This window comes from Centroberyx gerrardi, chromosome 21 (genome assembly GCF_048128805.1).
Source record: "Centroberyx gerrardi isolate f3 chromosome 21, fCenGer3.hap1.cur.20231027, whole genome shotgun sequence".
In the NCBI taxonomy this organism is placed as follows: domain Eukaryota; kingdom Metazoa; phylum Chordata; class Actinopteri; order Beryciformes; family Berycidae; genus Centroberyx; species Centroberyx gerrardi.
In genome coordinates, this window is record NC_136017.1 from 4,437,705 (window position 1) to 4,460,451 (window position 22,747).

General features: G+C 41.0%; 1 protein-coding gene across 1 annotated transcript in view; it reads right to left on the minus strand.

The window, feature by feature from the left end:
• Nucleotides 1-22,747, minus strand: part of LOC139918862 (CLIP-associating protein 1-B-like) — a 65,457-nt gene that overhangs the window by 28,650 nt on the left and 14,060 nt on the right. Inside the window, exons 8-18 of the mRNA XM_078291031.1 lie at nucleotides 13,073-13,216; nucleotides 11,734-11,810; nucleotides 9,786-9,878; nucleotides 9,051-9,196; nucleotides 8,272-8,407; nucleotides 6,972-7,042; nucleotides 6,241-6,300; nucleotides 3,696-3,773; nucleotides 2,479-2,646; nucleotides 940-986; nucleotides 190-393 (exon numbers count right to left, since the gene is read on the minus strand). Coding sequence (XP_078147157.1) covers nucleotides 190-393; nucleotides 940-986; nucleotides 2,479-2,646; nucleotides 3,696-3,773; nucleotides 6,241-6,300; nucleotides 6,972-7,042; nucleotides 8,272-8,407; nucleotides 9,051-9,196; nucleotides 9,786-9,878; nucleotides 11,734-11,810; nucleotides 13,073-13,216 — 1,224 coding nt within the window. The remainder of the gene's footprint in view (nucleotides 1-189; nucleotides 394-939; nucleotides 987-2,478; nucleotides 2,647-3,695; nucleotides 3,774-6,240; nucleotides 6,301-6,971; nucleotides 7,043-8,271; nucleotides 8,408-9,050; nucleotides 9,197-9,785; nucleotides 9,879-11,733; nucleotides 11,811-13,072; nucleotides 13,217-22,747) is intronic.

A 22,747-nucleotide genomic window follows, 5' to 3' on the forward strand; every position in this document is an offset into this window, starting at 1 on the left:
TGTTTTTGATTTTGAGAAACACCGGCAACACCTCTGGCATGAGATAGAGGCGACAAATCATCTCGACCATGGTCTCATTTGTTTACGGTCTTATACAAAAGTTAATTTGACAGATTTTATATATTGATGTTTAAAAGTGCTACATATAGCACATTTAACTAGCTGAAGACATGGAGCGGTCTGTCTTACCTAGTGAAGCGTAGGATCCAGGGGGAAGGGCGGAGGCCGAGCTGAAGGGGGAAGCGGAGGATGGAGCGGCGGAGGGAACGGCCGGCATGCGGGTGCGGGCGCTGGCGCTGGCTGCCGCGTTGACGTCCACGTCGCTGCGAGAGCGCTGCAGGGAGCCTGGCGAGGCGGCTGCAGCGGGCGTCCTGCTGGAGTGGGAGGCTTTGGCTAGAGGGCCGGACAGAGAACCGACAAGGACACTCAGCATCTCCCTTTACAGCTGCAACCGCACTGTTAAATGGTTCGATTTCTTCCCATAATGTTCTGTACTTAAAGCTGCAATAGGCAAGATTATTATGTAAAGATGCACACTGTCTGATCAGTCTAAATCACAATGTGTCCTATCCGCATTAATTGAGGCTCCGTAGATTTGCGTCCAGGTGAGTGTAAAACAGCGTTCTCACATTCACAGACATCAAATTTAAGGACTTTTTAATAAATAATATCACTGTTATACTCTATATCCTCTATACCTAAGAGATACTGATTTTCTTCCAAAATTGATATATAGCAATTTGGAAATAAAACCTTCATGTGTTTTCTTTAATTTGAATCATTACTATTCACCATTGCAAGCATTACAGAATGTTTATTTATTCAATGTTTTAAGTCACATGGATTTTTCCCCCCCCAAAATGGACATATAACATGTTGGAAATGAATATGTTTTAACTATTCTAACAGTCCTTCTACAGTGAAGCGGTGTGTCCTTACATCTGGTCATGCTGCCTCCAACGCTGCTTTTTACAGACTGGGGTCGGCTGTGGAGACACAAAACACAAGTGAATGAAGAACAAACAGAGCATGGGTTGTGGTATAGTGAGTATAAATGAAGATGCATCAATAACATTACAACTTACAGATATACAGTGTACAACCATAAATATAGACCAAGTAGACAGACATTAAAGATAAAACAGCCACACCCTTGTATCTCTAATTTCAGTGATTTTCACATTCTATGGGTCAAGAAAATTCTCCGACCTCTTGGGCTTATGAAACCCTTTCAAAACCCCCTGGATAATGTCAAAAATTAATTCTCATCAAGCTGAAAACTAGCCTATTTAAGTTGACCTTTTAGAGATACAAGATTTTCATCCCAGATTTCCTGTGACCTCCTTTTGTTCAATCCTGTATGTCTTTAGAAAGGTCTACAGACCGAAACGCAGACTGATAAAGACACGATCAATCCATCAATCAACAGCTCACCTCCCCCACACTGCCGTGGAATAATGTGACACAAAACGTCAATACAGTGGTTGTTAGACTGAGATAAATGGCACATGGATCAATAGTCCACCAATACTACTGCAGCCTTCAGAGCCAGAAAGACTGTGATGACAAGGTAGATGAGAAACGACAGAAAGGGAAAGAGAGGGATGAGAAAGACAGAAAACTGAATTTTAAGGTACCACTGTCTGTATAAACTCATTTTGTCTGAAGCAGTGTTGAATCGCTTTGTAATGTGGTTTTACTTGCTTCTATGTCTCTTGTTTGTCATTGCTGCGCTCCATTGGGGAAAATTGATGTTAATGATGTTGGTAAAACGTCACATTGTCAATTTTATCTGCTCATTATTGCAACTGGGATATGAACTGCAATACATGCAGACAGCTTTACTACAAAATTTCTTACTGAGTAATTGACTACTAAATGTTTGAAAGAAAAAAAAAATCAAAAATGAGGTGCTAAAAGTTTAGGATTTGTTGAAGTTTGAAAACAATACGATAAGATTTTCTCCCAAAACTTGGCCAGGGATTCTTTCTAGCAGCATAGCAACCTTGTTTGGGACGCTGTGTGGAAAAATAACTTTCCCCTCTGAGAACAATGGCATCCTCTTGTGATTTGGAAATTGCAGTGGTCAATAATCTGATTTAGATATTTATTTTAATTTAATTGTGGCTAGGAAGAATTTCATTACCAAATCTGAAAAGTTTGGGAATGAAACTTACTCTGACAAAATGACTGCTGGCCTGAAAGTAAGGCACCTTATGCGTTACCATGTAAGTTATCTAAGTTATCTAAAGACCTTTTCTGACAAAATACTTACACTTTTCATAATACTGATGATAATAATGTGATACTTAATCCCTGAAACACCGGGTCTTCCAGCTGAACGAGATTCTCTAAACACTAGGCCACCCAACCTATATTTGTGTTTTTTCCAATATGTAGTATTTTTGAGTGATACCCTTCATATGTTCCCTAATCAATCAATCAATCAATCAAAAAGGAAAAGTGTGCATGTCTCACTTGAGGCTCTCCTGGGAGGAGGAGGAGGAGCGGTCGGAGGCGGGCAGGGACATCAGGCTGTCTCCGCTCCTCAGGTGGGCCTGCAGGGCCTTCTGATAGGACGACTCCAGGCCCTGGAACAGATGCTCCGCCTCCCGGCTGAAGTGGCCATGGAAACTCCAGTAACACCTGCAACGGCAAGCCAGACGGCCCAAAACAACCATCAGGACGTTTACCTTTTAGGTGTTTGGCTGACGCTCTTATCCAGAGTGAGCACTGGACTTCAGGACAGATGCATTGGATGTCCTGGGGATAAAAACTGTGACCTTTCGATGATGGGATGGACCCTCTAACCACTAGGCCGCTGTATATAAAGACGATGGACTGTAGTAACAAGGTATTCATCATTTCCACTACATATACTGTGCCGTACCCATACTGTATTTTTTGTCCTTCACAATGAAATCGGGTCTCCGTCTCTTCATTCATCCGTCTCTCACACAATATCTCTTGACTAAATTTAGGGGAATGATGCATCTCTGCCTTTTGGCATTTTCAAAATTACACCAATTGGCCCAAGGGGGGATGCTTCAATTATTGGTCAAATTAATGAATTTAATACCCCTATTAAATTCATATAAATTATATTTCGTACAAAATTGAATGGCATGACATTTAGTGCATATATACAGCTATTGTTGCTCTGCAAATTTGCTTCCAGGACCATCAATGTACTCCATATTGGATTTTCCAACATTTTGAGTTCCTTGAAAAACAGATTTCTCCCTGAGGCTTTTACTGTTTATTGACTGTCTGGCCTAAGGGCCGACTAAATAATTTGTACAATCCAACAATATGGGGAGTTGAAACTTGGCCCTTCTTCACATTTGAATAATTTTTACTGATTGGCTGAGAGGGTGACTGCATCATTCATGGGGGACGACATACTGGATAAACATGCTGTTGCCTTGTTTCCATTATGTTTTATGCACAGTTTGATTCAACACAGGAACACTAGAAGCTGGCAAAGCATCCAAACACACTGGCACACTTTCAGAGGGTGCTGGCAGCGATGATGTCAGTGTTGTATCGGCCTGTTCAGTATTCCAATGGGAAATCAAAGAGTATTGATGCTGTACAGGTACAGAACGATACTGATACTGTACCATACACACAGTAGGCCCGGTGTGAGTACAACACAGCGCTGGAGCAATGGAAAAGCTAATTGTGTGACTTACTTTCTGGCCACAGAGCGGGCCTCAGCGTCCGCATCATGGATCCCTTTCTTGATAGTCTCCATTAAAACAGTTCCATGTCTAGAGGGAAAAAAAAAAAAAGAGGAAAACGGCTCTAAACTAAATCATTCATTTAACAGTGGTGTGCAAGAACGCACAGGTGCACACACACACTCACAAACACACACAAAGAAAGCAGGTCAATAATGTAATTATAATATAATAATGAAATGTGATACTTTATTAATCCCTGCAAGGAAATCCTCTTTTGTCTTGCCCCCCTCCACAGGGAGGTCAGAGGTCAGAGTCAGCAGCTGGTAGGGATTCAGTGCCTTGCTCAAGGACACTTCAGCAGGGTGGAGGCTTGCCGACCCAGGGGCTCAAACCCGGGTCCTGTGATTGTCCCTGCTCACTACACTACTGCTCAATACCGGACTAGAACAGTGCATCAGTATTGGAGAACTTCCCCAATATAAAATCCATACCCAGGAGCCATGTGTAACATGAGAGAAATTAAATAATCCAAGTCTGTATTACTTTTAAAGCATGGAGTGGTTTGGCTCTTTCTGCATTATCTATCTTTTAACTAAGCCAGAGGTCCCATCTGTTTTACAGTCTAGACTGAAGACCAAAGGGGCCTGGCAAGCTCAATCAGGTCAGTTATTTTAACTTCTTAAAACCCATATCATTTTAAGCTTGCCTCCTGTAATTATTCTTACATTCTTAATTCTTTGTTTTTTAATTTACTATTGACTAATCTATTATTGACTGTCTTTTTATGCACTGAAAAGTGCTTTGCAAACTGTTTTTAAAAAAGCTGTTATACAAATAAAGTTTCTTCTTTGTGTGATTTTACTGTTCAGTAAAAGCAATATATCCAGTCAGCGCTCAGTATTGACCAATATTCAAAATTTTAGTACTCGGAATCGGTATCAGCAGCGAGAAATGGTACGACTGCATCCCTGAGACAGACACACACACACACACACACACACACACACACACACTGGACACAGCATTGATCGGTGAGAAGCGGAGAGGTCCCCTGGTATGGGAGGGTCAGGTTGGGTTTCTCCCTGAGGGCGGGACAGGAAGCAGCCAGGCTGAAACACAATGAGCCTTTTGGAGACAGACAGAGATCCCCCTGGCATCGCCATGGAAACTGCTGAGCTAAACCTTGACCGGGCCGGTTTCGCATTTCCTGACAAGGTAGCGTGTACTACTTTAGGATGAACCACCGAGAGGCCGGCACGGGGCAGAAAACTACATTTTGTTGACCATCTGATAGATTCCAATGTTCACCAGCAACTTTCACCGTTTTCCTGGCAAAACTAAGTTTAAATGAATAAATAAAATGTCTGGCTGTGTAGACAAACTTTCCAACCACAAAGCAAAATCTCCCAGTATGCAGCTGGTTGCAGGGTCTCACCCTGGGTCAACTTACACTACCAGTCAAAAGTCTGGACACACCTGATTGAATGTTCTATGTTTTTCATTCTCTTAAAGCCGTTTTGATCTAAAGGCTTCTGCTTAAATGCTTGAAATGTGACAAATATAAATAGTGAAGTTGATGGATTTCTCTCCAAAGCCTTTGCCTTTCCATCCAGGCAAAGGGCGGCTACTTTAAAGAATCTAAAATATAGTATAATAAGATAGTTTGATTTGTTTAACACTTTTTTGGTCACTGCATAATTCCATTAGTGTTATTTCATAGTTTTGATGTCTTTACTGTTATTCTAAAATGTGGAAAATAGTAAAAATAAAGAAAAATATGTGTGTCCAAACTTTTGACTGGTAGTGTATATGTTTAATGTCAAAATATTTCCTTATCCCAAATAGATAAAAGTTGCTATACTTAATATTTGTGAGACTTGTATTGAGAACAAACATGTAGAAGTGGCACTTGAATACATAAAGTTGATTATAGAAATGTTCTTTACAGAATTTAGGTTACATGTCCCCTGGGAACTTCTCTCTACAGTGCTGGCTTCTTTCTTCTGTTGTTAACCATGGAGGAGTTGCATGTTCCCAAGAGAACTCAGAGCTTAGCATGTATTCAGAATTCAGAACATCAAGAGCTAGAAGTTAAAAATATTTCAACTTTTAGCGAAAGAGCTCTGAGCTTAAAACGGATTTTCATGGCGACAGCAAGAGCCATGACAAGCACTTCCTACATGCATTTTGTTAAACACTCCAAGCTAAAATATTGGCCTTTTACTAAAAATCAGATATCAGCTTGTCATGTGTGACCAGAGAAATCATTTCAATGTGGCGTGCGAGCAAAAACCACAGCAAGAAATTAATTTGTATGGATTTTAAATGGAGAGTGGTAGTGTCACATGATCGTCTAAATCAGCGGTTTTAAATCCTATCCCATCAAGGCCCAGGAGTGTGCAGGTTTTCATTCCAACCAAACACTGCAGCAGCTGATCTGGAATGAAAACCTGCACACTCTTGGGCCTTTATGGCACCAGATGGAAAACCGCAAGTCCTGAATGCTGTTGAAGGCTTTCCCACCCTGCCAAGGAGACAGTATAATGTTCCTTACCTCTCCAGAGAGCTGGTCTGCCATTCCTGCAGCAAGAGGTCCAGGAAGTCAAAGCAGCGTCTGGAGTAGAGAGGTAAAAAAACAATTAACTGGTGTGTCATTTTGATTTTGACAACACAAGATGCAGCAAACAGGGTTCCTATATATTTTCCATTTCAAAATGCTACACCTTAATTATGACCTCAATTATTTGAGATAAGACCTTCACACTCTATGGCTAAAGATTATTTTTCACAATAAATATCACAACAACATAATATCCGTTGTCATGTGTATCGCGATTCAAAAACAACATTTTTCCAGGCATTTTAAGATCTGGAAAAGATCAAATTTATTTTATTTTCTTTTTTTTTATACTTTGTTTTTATTTAGAAAAGCAACACAGTAACAGCTGGTCACCAGAACTATTACAATCATGATATACAGATTAAATTATTACATTTATTATTATTAAGACTATAAAATGGGTCATACATAGCTCATGAGTACACATACAAGATCTACTTTCCCTAATAGTCTTAAGAAAAAGGCCAGTTTCTCCATGTCATAAATATGGTTTACAAGTTCTATCCATCAAATTCAATTTCTATACTTTTCCTGGACTTTCCAGACCTGCATAGGAACCTTGAAGAAGTAATGGGAGGAAAGCAAGACCAAAGGAAATCTGAAACGTCACATGTCTGTACAACATGCACAGTCACACAGACCAGAGGGAGGCCTGGATGTCTCACCTTCTGACAGCCACAGACTTGGAGGTACAGTTGCTGGTGATGATGGGGATGAGGCGTGGGTAGTGTGTGTGCTGCAAAACACAGGAGAGTGGTGTCAGAATTTAGAAACCACGTCTAATTCTACCTAAAGTCTAAACAGGACCATTCTTGACTTGACATTTTTCTCCGAATGTTGCAAATGTGATATTAATTAAACACGAAGACACAGACAATACACAGATACAGCCTTGTGTTTATCTTTGTTCAAAACATTGTGTGTGGCAACGAGGAAAATCAGATGTCAATGCTTGTGATTTGTTCAGTTTGAAAACAATGTAAGCTTGTGTCTGACATGTAACTTGATTTTGCGGAGCAGCAGAGTATCTTGCTCAGGAAGCTGCCTGTGAAATCTTTCCTTCTATAACAAATTGCCAACAATGTTATCTTGCTGCCTAGAGGGCATTTAAGTTTCCAGTTGGTGTGGCATAGTAAAGCATAGTGAATCAAGGCAGGAAGCGGTTTTCCCCCCGCCAGCACTGCCCACAATTGGCTGATGGATTTCAAAATTTCACCATTACTAGCCAAATATTTCTTTTTAGAATAGGACACAACCTCTGAACAATGGCTGGGTATTTGTCCAAGTGGCAATTTCCCACCTAAAAGCACATTTCAGGCATTTTGCTGATGCTCTTTTCCAGAAAACTTCCTAGTAGAGCTGAAAAATTAATCTGAAAAAAATCAAAATCGCAATATGAACTTCTGCAATTTCCAAATTGCAGAGGCTGAAATTAATTGCTTATGAGAGTTGCATCCAAAATGGATTTCTGAACAAGCTGCAGGTAATCTCTGGTCCATGAATCAAGTACAATATTGATGAAAACCTTTCATCAGACTCAAACTCGGTAAATCCTGCACACCGACATCCAGTTTTCAACAAAATCACTTTTATGTCAAGAAAAACTTGTGATATGAATCGCAGTTTAAGTCGCAATTGCAATATTCTGCCAAATAATCACAATTCGATTTTTTGTCAATATCTTTCAGCCCTACTTCCTAGATCAGTAAAATTACAAGCAACCCATAGTTAGCTGGACCCTGAGTCTGAAATAAAGTTTGAATGAATGAATGAATAAGGAGTGCAACAGTCAGAGCCACAGTGCCATGAAGGTATTCATGTGACCTCAGAACCATTATGTAAGAGAGATGTGCGAGGAAAAGGAATTTACCAAGAGCTACAGAAAGAGAAAGAAGGGATTTATAAAACCGACAAAACCAGATTGAGCGATATCTACTTTAGAGGACTGAGGAAGCTGCCACCTACTCGGAGGATGAGGCGGATGGTGGCCACGCCGGAGGTGGCCATGACTTTGGCACTGTTGGGGACCAGGTTGAGGAGGGTGGGCATGACGGCCTCCGCTGCGTGGTCGAACCGACTGCCAAGCACCGACGACAGGTGGCTGGACAGGAGAGCAGAGCAGATACACAGGTTCTTCAACTGCATGAGCTTACTGCGTCACACACACACTGTCAGACCAAAACATCCCATAATATACCAGAGGATAAAAATGAGAGACTGACTTTGTTCTCAGATGGACTTTATTTCTGCTATATAAATGAAGGCTTTCATTCCAGAGTGCTATATCCTTTTCAAAAAATACATTAAATATATTAAACATCTAAAATATAACGATTTAAATAGTCTATTTAAGTAGCATTACTGTTTTGCAAGTAAAAGGCTTAAAGTAGCAAACTACTTTACGAGTAGTAAATTGAGCTTTAATTTCATGCCAGAAAAATTAGATGTTGCATTTTTCTAACTGTGAATATCTAAGTTTGTAATGAAATCTTAAAACCCTTTGCAAAAATGTGGCATTTAATATTTAATAATATTATTGAAGCAATTTGCTATCTCAAGCCTTTTACTTACAAAACAGTAACATTATAGATGATGCAATCACTTTTTTAATACTGATCAATGACCATTAGGTAATATTTAATATATTTTTCCAAAAAGGCTTTAATCCTCCATGGGTTAACGGTGAATTAGAAAGGGAAATGTGCCATATAAATAAAGTTTGACTTGACTTCCAGCGGTCTTACCCCAGAGTGAGGCAGGCCTCCCTCACCACCTGAGAGCGAAGGTCCTTGGCGGAGAGTTTGAGCGCTGCTTCCATGAGACGCAGCTGCTGAGCGAACCCATCGAACTCTGCGGCGCCGGCCAGGAGCAGCGAGCGCACCTTCTTCAGCTGGAGGAGCAGGGGAACAGAGGAGAGAAATGTTATCAAACCCATCAGTTACTTCCTGCCTTCAGCCAATAAGGAATCTCCAAAACAAGAACACACCAATCAGTCATCATGGCAATTTCAATTAACAGATATCCTTCAGATTAATGACTCATGTTTATGTTAATAGCACATGCCATAAATAATATAGGCCCCATCTAATGTTACTATTTATAACGTTTAATATCATATCTGAAGAAGATCAATGGGTATCCTAATATTGCTGACACAGCAAAGTAAAAATGGCAGAAAAGCTCATGCATTCTAGGATGTAGAGCAGGAAATTAAATTTTTTTGGTCCACCGGCCACAAAGGCTAATGGATTCCAAAGTTCACCAGCAATGTCCACTACTTTGCCAGCCAATCTCGGTTCATTTTTAAAATAGAGAAGCCTCTAAATATCTGTTTGTTACCTGTCAAAGTGGCTGGTAGAGCAGAAAAACTTACCAGCCACAGCTAGAAATTGACCAGCATTTCACTTGCGTCTAATGTTAATTTCCCACCCTGTTTCTGAGATCACAGACAGAGAGGCAAAGAAACCCTGATATCTTACAGCAGCCACTCTAAGCTCCCAGTCCCGCTTGTCATCTGACAGCACATCTCGAATCTTGGTCATGGCCTCTTCCACCTCCCTGTTAGAGTAGATCTAGAGGGAGGGAGGGATGGGGGAGAGGAATAAAAGACAGGAGAAGGCAGAGGATGGGATAAAAGAGAAAGCAAGAGAGAACAGGAGAGTAAATTAGGGCGCAATCACACTTAGCATGTTTGGAGCAGTTTATTTAAACACTGGAAAGTCTACTCCTTTAGTTTGGTTCATTTGGGCAGGTGAGAACAATGCCATTCGGACTCAGGTGGCACCAATACGCCTGAAACCGAACCACATCGAGACACCTGAAAATGCGTATCTTTGTCCTCTTTCAAGCGAACTGTGGTGCGGTTCGTTAGGAGTGAGAACGTAATCCGAACCAACTACAGGAAACGACACCCAAACACAAGGTTTTAAGGGTAAAAGGAGATGGATGCTGACATCTGATAACCAACAATTAATTATGCTTAGAAAGCCTAGCATAACAAAATTAACCGAGGGCAGGAAGTCAAACCGCAGTCTGGACTGATGCTCATATTCAGCTACTTCTCCATCTGTTCTCAACTGGTATGAACACCACAGAAGAAGAGACAGACAAGTCCATCATGCTGAACTGGAATCAGATTTGTTTTGACTCTCTAACCTGGCAGGATGACAGGTGACCAAAACTCTGTCTAATAAACAAGCTTCTTGTTAGTCATGTGACTTTTGTTTACAAGCCCTGGCTCACCTGCGATTGGACAGAGTGAACCTGAACGAACCAAATACAAAAATGCAACAAAGTAAACTTTTTCCACTGTGGTTTGAACCAAAGAAAACTGTAAATATGATCGCACCACTGGACTTTGATTAAAAAGGTGCCATGCTGGTACAACACTGAGTGCAAATATGTAGAATTACACGTCGAGTTATATATATATATATATGTATATATATATATATATATATATATATATAGTCTACTGTCTATATGTAGAGTAATATGTATAATCTACTGTCTATATGTAGAGTAATATGTATAATCTACTGTCTATATGTAGAGTAATATGTATAGTCTGACTATATGTAGAGTAATATGTATAGTCTACTGTCTATGTAGAGTAATATGTATAACCAACTGTCTATATGTATAGCTTAATATGTATAGTCAACTGTTTATATGTAGAGTAATATGTATAGTCTACTGTCTATATGTAGAGTAATATGTAGTCATCTGTCTATATATAGTCATCTGTCTATATGTAGAGTAATATGTATAGTCTACTGTCTATATGTAGAGTATTATGTATAGTCTACTGTCTATATGTAGAGTATTATGTATAATCTACTGTCTATATGTAGAGTATTATGTATAATCTACTGTCTATATGTAGAGTAATATGTATAGTCTACTGTATATATGTAGAGTATTATGTATAGTCTGTCTATATGTAGAGTATTATGTATAATCTACTGTCTATATGTAGAGTATTATGTATAGTCTACTGTCTATATGTAGAGTATTATGTATAGTCTACTGTCTATATGTAGAGTAACATGTATAATCTACTGTCTATATGTAGAGTAATATGTATAGTCTACTGTATATATGTAGAGTATTATGTATAGTCTACTGTCTATATGTAGAGTATTATGTATAATCTACTGTCTTTATGTAGAGTAACATGTATAATCTACTGTCTATATGTAGAGTAACATGTATAATCTACTGTATATATGTAGAGTAATATATGGTATATAACTGTTTTCTGTGTACCATGTGTGCTGCTGTTATGTCTCTGCACCAGTATCACCAGTAAAACTCCCTGTGTGCTTATTGTACATGGCTGTTAAAGTGATTCTGCCTGTACTGCATGAAAGGAGGCAACAGCAGCACTCTGTAATTAACGACCCTGGTTGTAACAAGACTGCAGACCTGCACAGTGGGCACATCCTCAAAGGCATGAATGAAGTCCTCCTCATCCACGGCTCCAGCACTGGGCCCATCTCTCCCTGAAGACAAAATCAAGATGGGAAATTAAGGCCACACACCAGACAAATTAGTTAAGACATTTTGTGACCACAGCTCTTAAATGCCATGACAAGACAGAGCTTGCTGCTGGATTTTCGCTCTGTCGGTCGGTCCCAAAATCTTAAAAATAGACCAATGTACATGTACAGCTGCAGAATACAGAGATAAAATACATAGACATTTCTCAGGCAGCCACAATGGTGCTTTAGCTCGGTATGGCAGCATGTGGGGGCTGATCTGGCTTTTGTATTTGGTTTCACAGCTTATCACAAATTACAGGCTTGTTTGTTTGGTGTTGACACTGCAGCATTTGGATTCCTGCAAAACAAAAGCTCAAATGTATCACTCACTGAGCGTGTGTCTGTTAAGTGTGAAAAAGCTAATCAGGAGCAAGCAGAGTCTAGAGAAAACTTCAATCGTGGCGTGATGAGGGTTTCAAACGATTTAGACCATGTGAACACTTTCAAGTTGTTGCTTTGTCGTTCCAACAATTATTCCCATATGACGAAAAGGCAGCATCACTTGACCATGTATACTTCCAAATCGACTTCGCAAAATCCAGCTGCAAAAATGCAGTTGAGCTCAGCTACTGCTGTTGTGGCAAACCCACAAAAGTATTACGACCAATCAAATTAGAAAGGCTGAACAGAAATGGCTAAATTACATAAAATGTCCATTATATCACAAAAACGTTTTTACACTCACTTAAAGCAGATTTTTTTTGTTGATAAAGAAAGCATAAACGATCTGTAAAGCGATAAAACAGCAATGGAAACACATTTGTCAAATAAATTGGCACGATCAGCCTGACAAATGGTTGAATCTCACTGCACCGACAGCTCAAAAGTGGCTCCTGAAATGCTGAAACAATATCTGTCAACCACCAGCTCCCATGTATAAAGATAAGATAAGAGAAGATAAGATAGCACTTTATTGATCCCCTTGGGGAAATTCAGGAAAGCACCCATTGTGGTTGTATGGTTATTAGTTTGTGTGCTTTAGTTGAAAGCATGAAACATTAGCCAACATTAGCCACTAATTAGTTCTTTAGAGACTGTTGAAAGACTCCTTTTTTCTTGTGGATGTGTTTTTTTCTTTGCTTAAACCAAGCTGATGGAAACTACCGCACCTAATGAGTATTTCATTTTTTGCAAGATTTCAAAAGTTTGCTTAAAAATGTCTTGAGAGCTGGATGGGGAACTTGTCTAGCGGCATGTGAAAAGGGTCTGGCGTCGGCTCTGACCTGTGGACTTGGCGCTGGAGGCGGAGGCGGGCCGTCGAAAGGAACCCATGCTCACTGTCTTCTTCCCGGACACCGAGGCTCCTTTGGACGAGGACGAGGAGCGGCCGCCGTCCACCACCGAGTCATCGTCCTCAAAGTTTTTATCTGGAGGAGGAAGAGGAGGAGGGAGAAGAGGAGAGACAGAAGGTTCTAGTCACTGGCAAAACAATGAGCATCTTCAAACGGCACAAAGCAACGCCACTGCTGAGCATCCCAGCAATGCGGGGCGGGGGGGGCAGACCTCCTACTTCAGTACATTTCAGACGAAAAATCTTTTTGATGAGCCTCCACAATTTCTGCCACTGGATGAGAGAAGCTGTGTTAGGGTTAGGGATTGCCAGGGGTTTTCCTGAAAGGAATGTCAGTGCAATTCCATTGTTACATTTTTTGTTTTTTAGCTGACGCTCAGCTGATGTTGACCCAGAGGGACTTAGGAGTGCAACAGTAGGAGAGCAGCTTAAATTCCTAGGCTCAGAGCCACAGAGCCCGGTCAGTATACAGTATGTAATAGAAGTGTGGCCACAGGTGAATAAAATGTATATTTTGAGGCCACAGTTTACTATACTGAAGGCACCAGATGATATTGCGGGCACACAAGATTGACCTTGTGCAATTTTGATTCATTTCTACCCTCATTTTCATTATTTTGTACATAGAATTTCATTATTTGTGCGAAAACATTAACAAGTCACCACAACTTTCAAAAAAATGTGCATGATGATGACTGGTGTTTTCATTCAGGTATTTCGTTGAATCGTTTTGATGAGGAATAATGATAGATTTGTTGATTAAATTTGACTTCAGGTAAGGATGAGTTATCAAGGCATTACTTACTGACAACGCTGCCATGCAAGGCATTATTACGACTAAGAAACAACTGACAAGGATATTGAGAGCTAATGGGCTCGACCATCGTCAATATGCAGACTTGAGGGATGTTATAGTGTCAACAAACTCTCCAACACCACATCTGAGGAAAGGGGTTGGTGTGGTTTCACTGGCTTTGTATATTAACTTATTAGGTGTGCACGTTTTATATCTATTTGCACACTATTTAAATATCAAATAATATCAAAAAACAACAAAAATAGCAAATATTTTATATATCCTCCGCATACAAACGCATGTCATATGTTTGAGTTAATACTTCGTTAACACGTTTTGGATGAATAATTTAACTGTGAATGCTGTTAACTGGTGAATCTGTTGAATCTGTATGACATGCACTGCTGTTTTGTGATGGTCTGTAAATAAAAAAGGTACTGCACTGGATTATAAGTGCTTGGTAAAGAAATAAGAGGCAGAGAGAAAACGTAAAAAAAAGTTTTCTTTCTTCCCAACGCGCCACAGAGGTGAAGCCCTGTGGAACTGACTCCTGTCCTGCTGCGGACGACCAAGCGCCACGTGAGTCCCCCTCAGTGCAGGAATCTGCTCGACTAGCAATCAATCCTCATTCATTATTTAAAGTTTACACACACAGCACATACACACACACACACACACACACACACACACACACACACACAGCAGCAGGGCAGTCAGCCAACACATCAGTCATGTGCCATCAGGTCGCAGTTTTCCCCCCCTGCGCATTATCAAAGCACGGTGCAACACCTTCTCAATATGAACACAAGGTGACTGTGTGGAGGAAAGCATGACGACAGCTCTCACTTCACATCACGTCTGTAACATCAACACAACATGACAGGAGGAAAACAGACAGAGGGTAAACAGCAATCTGGCTCAACAGGATATTCCTGTGGAAATCCATCATGCACATTTGCAGACCTTGCATATACGCTCTTTCCTTGGGACTGAAAATGTGTAAATCTGTAAAAAGCAAACATTTGTGAATCTATCAATGATGCAACTGATGATAATTATATTTACTGTGTTGCTATGGATCCTATCCTTGGCCACTTCAAGTGACCTTGACGATCAATAATGTTTATCTTATTTTATCTAGGGATAAAATAGGGAGAGTTATGCTATCCCAATGCTAAAATTCAACACAAAGCGCCACATGTAACATGTCAGAAATAAAAGCAAAGCTATGTGATTTTCTGCCATCTTCATAAATCGGATATTAGATCTAATAGAGAACAAATGATTCAAGCTCATGCATTTTTATTCAATGAACCATCATAGTCAGACTATGTTCAGTAAAATGTATGTATCACAATGTGGTATTGGCTGATATTTAAGCTGCTTGGAATTGGTAGCAGAAGTGTAACAGTGGTATCAGTGACCGTGATCCTGCTGTTACTGTCAACACAAGTATGCAAGAAAAGTTCAACAGGTCAGTTTACAGGTAGTTATAAGAGTTTGTATCTGCAAAAAGTCTGCTTGACAGAAAGGAGGAGAAGAACGAGAATTTTTGAAATAATACGAGGAACTTTTAACAGGTTTCAATGGCCCAAGGGTCATGCAAGTCGCTTCATGTAAGAAAAATATCATAATCCAAGGGCCCTGGAGTGTTATGACAAACTGTGATATAACATAATTAATGCCACAGAGAGGAAATCAACACATCGGTATATTTGCAATTTTTATACAAATCAACTGAGCCAAAGCCGGCCGGGAAATCAGCCTGCTCAGTTTACATTTAAACTTGATAACCCCAGAGAGATCCCAGTTCTCACAAACCCTTCTTTCTTCTGACAAGCAAAAACAGGTTTCTACATAGACGCTCACCTAACGCTAACAGCACAAGCGGATGGTTGACTGATTGATTGAATAGAATGATTAATTTGACATTCATGTTGTACACCCAAGGTGCCCAGCCACATGCTTACAAGACAACACCCATACAACACATTGCTATATGTTTATAACAGAAATATCCCTAAACAAATTCATACAAAGTACTTTAGTACAAAGTACAAAGTGCCGTTTTCTCAGGCTTTAAAGTTCAAGTTTACCAGATGTAATCAACCTTTTCAGAAACATATCTAAGTGTTTTATAATCATCCAACCAAATAAATTACTGGAAATAGAAGTAATTTTCCTATAAAGCCCACTTATCAGCTCAACAAATAAAAGGTCAACAGAACATAAACTGCATATTCAATTTCTCCCAAATTACATAGCAGACAGGCTCTGTCTTCTGGGTTTCCACTGACCTTCCTGTTTCTACAACTTATGACAATGCACCTGACCTCAGCTGTGCACATAGACAGAGCGCAGCTGCATCACATCCTGTGGACTGTCCACAAACCAATTCAGCTGGAGCAGGCCAGGAAATCATCCTGCTGTGTTTACATTTAAGGCTCCAGACACACTCCTCCTGTGTTTACAGCCATCGTCACACCAGGCAGCCCCCTCCTCCGCCTTCTCCCTCCTCTCTCTCTATCTGTCAAAGAGGTGACTCCCTCTCTTGCCATTCATCTCCTGATGACTTGAGACAATCCCTGGCGCCTGCATTAATCATTGATTACAACCTCCACTATTCCTCGCTACTACAAGCCCCGTTCGATCCATCCCTCCATCCAGAGAAAACACAGCAGCAGCAGCAGCAGCTTACAGGAGCAAATCCGCCGGCAGACCAGCTTCCTCAGCATGCCGGCAGTTGAGACAGGCAGGCAAAGCAAGCAGAGGGACAGTCAGGCGGTCTTCCAGCCCTCCTCGGTCCTCACATCGTTTCACATGGAAGTCCCGGATAGAGAAGAGGAGAGAAGGGAGGGGAGTGGACCCGCTAGCCTCCCCCTCCCTGTCAGTGAGAACCAACACGTGCTGCAGGCTCCTCGTCGCTGCCTTCAGGCTGCACACGTTTCCAATACAATCTCCCTCTTCTACTCTCTATCTTCTTCTTCCACTCACACACACACACACACACGCTGTCCTCTGGTTCTCTCACACTCTGTCCTCCTCTGATTCCCCTTAGCGAACACACACACACTCTCTGTCCTTCTCAGCAGCTTGCACGCTGTGCTGTGATGCAAAGCGCCTGCCTGCCTCTCCTCAGCATAGTGACACCTCAGGACCAGGATGGAGGAAGGGAAGGGAGGAGATGGAGAGAATATAATGAAGGAGGGAGAGGAGCAGGAAGAGTGGACCGCCGGGAGGGGAAAGGAAGGGAAGGGAGGGGTCGGTCAGGGGACGAACCCAGACACTCGGCCCGGAGGCGGAGCGTGTGGGCGGAGTCAGAGATGAGGGACAGCTACAATGTCATCATGACTCAGGAGAGGGGGAGGAGACAGAGAGAGAGAGAGACACACACACAGAGAGACACAGAGAGACAGAGAGAGAGACAGAGAGAGAAAGAGAGAGAGAGAGAAGGAATGGGGATGGATGGTGGCTGGTGGCTCGCCCAGACTCACACATCTCCAGGGCAGACTGGTCCTCTATATCACTGTGTTTTCCTATAAATAATAACAGGCAGCACTATGTAGCATCCACCCTTGTGTTCATCCCTCACCCAGCCGAAGCAAGAATATTATCACAGCAAGGTCACTGCTGGAGAAATATATCAACAAAACGCAGAATATGAGGCCACTGCTTAGTTTTTTTTGGCATTAAAACTTGCACTAGAACCAAAATATGAGGAAACTCTGCTATCACAATATTAGCAGCTTAATCAGACTCACTTCATTCGCCAAATCCAAAAAATATGTGCAAAGACATAGACATACATTATATCATATTATGCCACAGCTTATACAGCGCAAGGGGACAATGCAAAACATACAATATACAGTAGGCTATACTATAATATACATCCCACTACAGTATACAATTAGGCTAGATTGAAGATGTGCTTGTAAATGTTAAATTTATGGCAGAAGAGAAAGAGACTGAATGAAAAAAAAGAGAGCAAGAGAGAAATGAAGCCAGCAGGAAAACATAAAGCAGCTTGTGTCTGTCACAGTCAATAGTCTTTTGTAGTCATTTGACTTTTAAATCCACCTGCATCGCCGAGGGCAATATAACAGGTCTGAATGCAAACCGCAGAGCATTACCTCACTCAACCTGCCGGGATCAGAAGCCTCAACATGAGCAAGCAATTCGAGCATTTAGACTAAACTGAGTCAAACTAATTTCAAGCTAGTGTACTCCAACAACGCAATGCTTATATCAAGGTCAGGAAACAAAATCTGTCTTGTCAGTGTCTGGTTCATCCCAAAATTCACCACCCACTGTCGATATTTTACCAGCCCACTTGGAATTGGACCTAAAACTTATGGTTGGTTATAGACATGCTGGTAGACACACATACCAGCCACAGCCAATGTTTACCAGCATTTGGCTGTAGGCTGGTGTTTATCCCCCCCCCGACACTGATACAGTATCAGATGAAAGGAAACCTCTCAGTCCACAAGATGGCAGTATTGTCATATTAGATTAGTGTTAATCTTGACAGTTATAGTCATATTTCTCGTTTTTGAGAGAGAGAGAGAGAGAGAGAGAGAGAGAGAGAGAGAGAGAGAGAGAGAGAGAGAGAGAGAGAGAGAGAGAGAGAGAGAGAGAGAGAGAGAGAGAGAGAGAGAGAGAAGGACATGCAACAAAAGTCATGAGCTGGATTCAAATCCACAGAGTTACTGATATATGGCAGGTGATTACAAATCTTTGCATGTTAAGGGCCAATAATTGTGCTTACATGTTCTCTCATTGTGCCGACTGCTATTGAACGGCCATTTGATGACATTTTGCCTGACAGATCAAGACTCCCAATATCATATTAAGTATAAAAAGGGGAACTTCTCTTGTACTCCCCTATAAATTTAATCTCCAACTGAAGTGAATCCACATCACTTCAACTGGAACTAGATGGATGCTACAGCTGGAGAATTAACATGGATACTCATTAACTTTCAAGATGAATAATCATAATATTGCTGTATTGGCAACACTGAAACATTTCAATTCACTTTTAAGTTTCCGCTGTAGCTGAAAAATAGTCAAGACGTTGATTATAAGAGACCATAAGTGCAATGAAACAAATTAAATAATCGTGATCGATAATCATATAATCATGATCACAAAATCTAGCTTAATTCATGATTCATTTTGGCCATAATTGCGCATCCGTTCTGGATGCCAAGTCACAAGTTTGCCACCTGGCAGCGTCTCAAAGTCTGTGGCAGCACAGGCTCTAATGGAATCTGACAGCTGATCTCCCCGCCGCAAATTCAGAAAATTACTGGGAAGAGGTGAGGCATTTAGCAGCACAAAATATTGCGTCATTGACCTGGGAAGAAAGAAAAAAGCGTGGGAGACCAACTCAGACTCCCAGCTCGGAGCATCGGGAGGAAAAGCAATCAACCTCTCTTCGCATGGACTCGATATTCACTTCAGCCATAACCCATAACTACATAGTCTCTCTATCTGTCTCTGTCTCCAGCCATAGCAGTTTATCACCATTTGACAGACGGCTAGTATTCAATTTCTCATTCTGACACACAAGGATAAAGCACAGCAGGTTATTCACAAACACAGAATCTGATCTGACCTGACCTGAAGTAATTGTGTATAACCATTTATCACAAATTCAGTTTCAGCAGCAAATAATAAAGCATTTTATATCACTTGGAGTTTCATTTAGAACGCCTGTTGTGTTAGAAAAGATGTTGCAAAAAAAGTGAGTAAAACAATTTTGCTGCCGTAAGCATCGAGAGTAATAATCACGCTAAATAACCGTGATCACATAATCTAGCAAAATAGTCAAGAGTATCATTTTGCCATAATTGTGTAGCCATAAGTCAATGATAAAGGTAAACTTCAACCTGACACAGTGACAAAGAGATGATCTGTCCCCGTCTACCTGAGATGATCCACACCTTGTCCTAGCTGAGTGAATGAATGCTGAGCAGGAAACACCCATGTGCCCATTCTCCCAAACCTGACAATCAGCTGGGACAACAGTGGGAGGGACGTTCCCATCAAATTAGCAGGCATTCATTCACAACGTTCTCACCGGATTAACATCCATTCATAGCAAGAGACTCGGTGCACCAGAGGCTTCAGTTACAGCGGCTGACTCAATAAGACAACGCAATGGAGAATCACTCACGATGGGAAATTATCATCAGCCATCAGCCAAGTGTTGTGGCTCTTAATTTTGTCTACTCTTCTAGACAGGAAACCAACCAGGATATTTTGTATTCTAAAAAAAGCAACTTGCCTGACTCATGTCCAATACCAAGAGCCACGTGTAACAATTCAAATATCAAAGCAAAGGGACTTGATCTTCTGCATTTTTCACACACACAAGGATTATTAGATCTTCCCAATGGAGAAAACCCTATTACATCTCAACCAATGTTATCTAATAACCCCAAACTAATGGTCTAAGTCTTTATTGTTCAGTAGCAGCAAAGGATCAACTTGATCAGTATCAGATGTCAAGTTTAGCTCTGAGAATCAGTATCAGCAGTGAAAAAGCGATACCATAATTCCATTAAAAGTACTGTAGCCTCATTTGCTGAAATTACGCTAACGGAGAGACTGGGCAGCGTTTTAAAACAATTATATGCTTTTTTTCCACAAGCAGCTACAGTGTAAATTACAAGCACAAATCCATACATCAAATAACAAATATCTGCATGTGCTGCCCACTAGACACCACCATACATCAATGGCATCACACAAGGACAAATATCAGTAAAATAATACACATAAAGTAGCCTCTGAAGTGGTAGTTAGGTGATATATCCAGAACTGAGTTATATGTTTACGTTCCTTACATCTCTAGACTTGCGTGGGAACCAATGGTGAAAAAAACCCACCATGAAGACAGTGTCAAAGAGCACACCGAGGACCAGCTGAACAGAACAAATCAATACAGCCCAGCACTATGAAACCACAAGTTCTGCAACTATAGCAAAGAATGCATAGCTGGGGTTGGTCTGCCTGCCTTATAGAGCTGCTAACACTAAAAGATTTTCATCAGTCTGGGTTTCAATGGAGAGTTTTAGCGTCCGATGATGGTCTAAATGCTGTTTCAGAGGCTGTTTGAACCACACAAGAATACAATTTTGCGGGTTAACACAGAATATTTGTCTTTTTTTTGGCATAAGAACGTTTACGTTGTGGCCAAAATATCGGCTATCAGTAGTTTCAATCTAAAACTGCCTGGTTTCTAGCAGCGTTTGCACAAAAAATAAAAGAACGAAATCCTGAGGGAAACATTGGTGCAGCGAACAAGCTCTGGCCTCACCGTTTCCCTCCTACTGTCCAGGCACAGTGTTCATTATTCAAGAGGTTGCTAGCTGTGCAACCCAAGTCCCGCTGGCAGCGGGCGCCTCCCCTCGTCTCTCAGCACCAAACTGGACGACCTCCTGAGGCCGTGTGCGTCATGCGGCCAGCCAGCTGTTTATCAAAACCTAGCAGGTAGGCTTCACAGAATTTCACCAACCCTAACCCTAACACCAAGAAACATTTGCAACATTTCAGAAATACAAGTAAGGTGACTTCATTTCCTGCCTTTTCCATACACAGAAAGCTCATGGAGGCTAAGTGCAGGTACCAGACGTTGGGTCAGTACCAGGATACCGAGGGGTTTCGGTATCAGAATTTCCAAAACTAAAATCCGATACCAAAACTCCCGAGCAATGTGTCAGAACTCAAAGCAAAGTGACATAAAAAGATGTTAGATCTCTCAAAAGGACAAAAGTGGATTATGGCTCAACTATCTTTGTTCAATCAACCCAAACTAATGATCTAAGTCGTGTAGTGTTCAGCAGAAGAAATAGATCAGGTTAATCAGTATCGGAAGCTACATAAAGTTTAATCCAACTCTCTATCAGTAATGAAAAAAGTACAGTCAGGTGCTATTTACCAAAACCCAGCAGGTGGGCTTCAACAAAGACCTCAAGTCAAGACAAATATATTCATGAAGTGCTTTTAAGGAACAAGTTTGTCACAATGTAATGGCGTAAGTACAGATGACAGCAGGAGGTTAAAACGAGAACGAGTACGTGCATCACAATTTGTAAGCCATGGCCAGAGGGGGTGTGTGTGTGTGTGTGTGTGTGTGTGTGTGTGTGTGTGAGACTTGTCACTGAACGATGTGGGAGATGGAACAAGTGTAGGGTCTTTATTTCCCCACAGAACTAATAAAAGTCAATGCCTGCTACACTAACACCAACATGTGGGCTTATTGGATTCCCGATGTTTTATACGATCAAGGCTGCACAATTCATCATGTCTAATCGTATATTGTGATATTAATTTCCACAAGAGACTGACAAACACTGACAAATTTCACTGAGAATGCAGTTGGAAACAGTCAAGATGTTGCTATAAGATGCCAAAGGTCAATGAAATTATTCTGTTCTTCAAATCATCAAGACTAATAATTGTGCTTTCTTATAATCACCGTATCTCGCAAGATAATTGGGATTATCATTCTGGCGATAATCTTGCATGTACTATGTCAAGGCTATAGACAGAAGCACAGCAAAACAGCTACACGCCTCACTGAGTTTCAGTTACTTATGGCATCCAATCATGATCCTAGTGTAACGATCACAACAAATCCATGCAGTAACCCGTACTTTCATCAATAAAACACAGAAACAGGAGAATATACGCCACGAAATTCCCTTGCAGACTTTTCCAAGAGGCCTCCAACTGTAAAATGAGAAATGTACTATGAGTTGCACCTGATAGATTTACCTGCAGAGGCCCACCTCGACT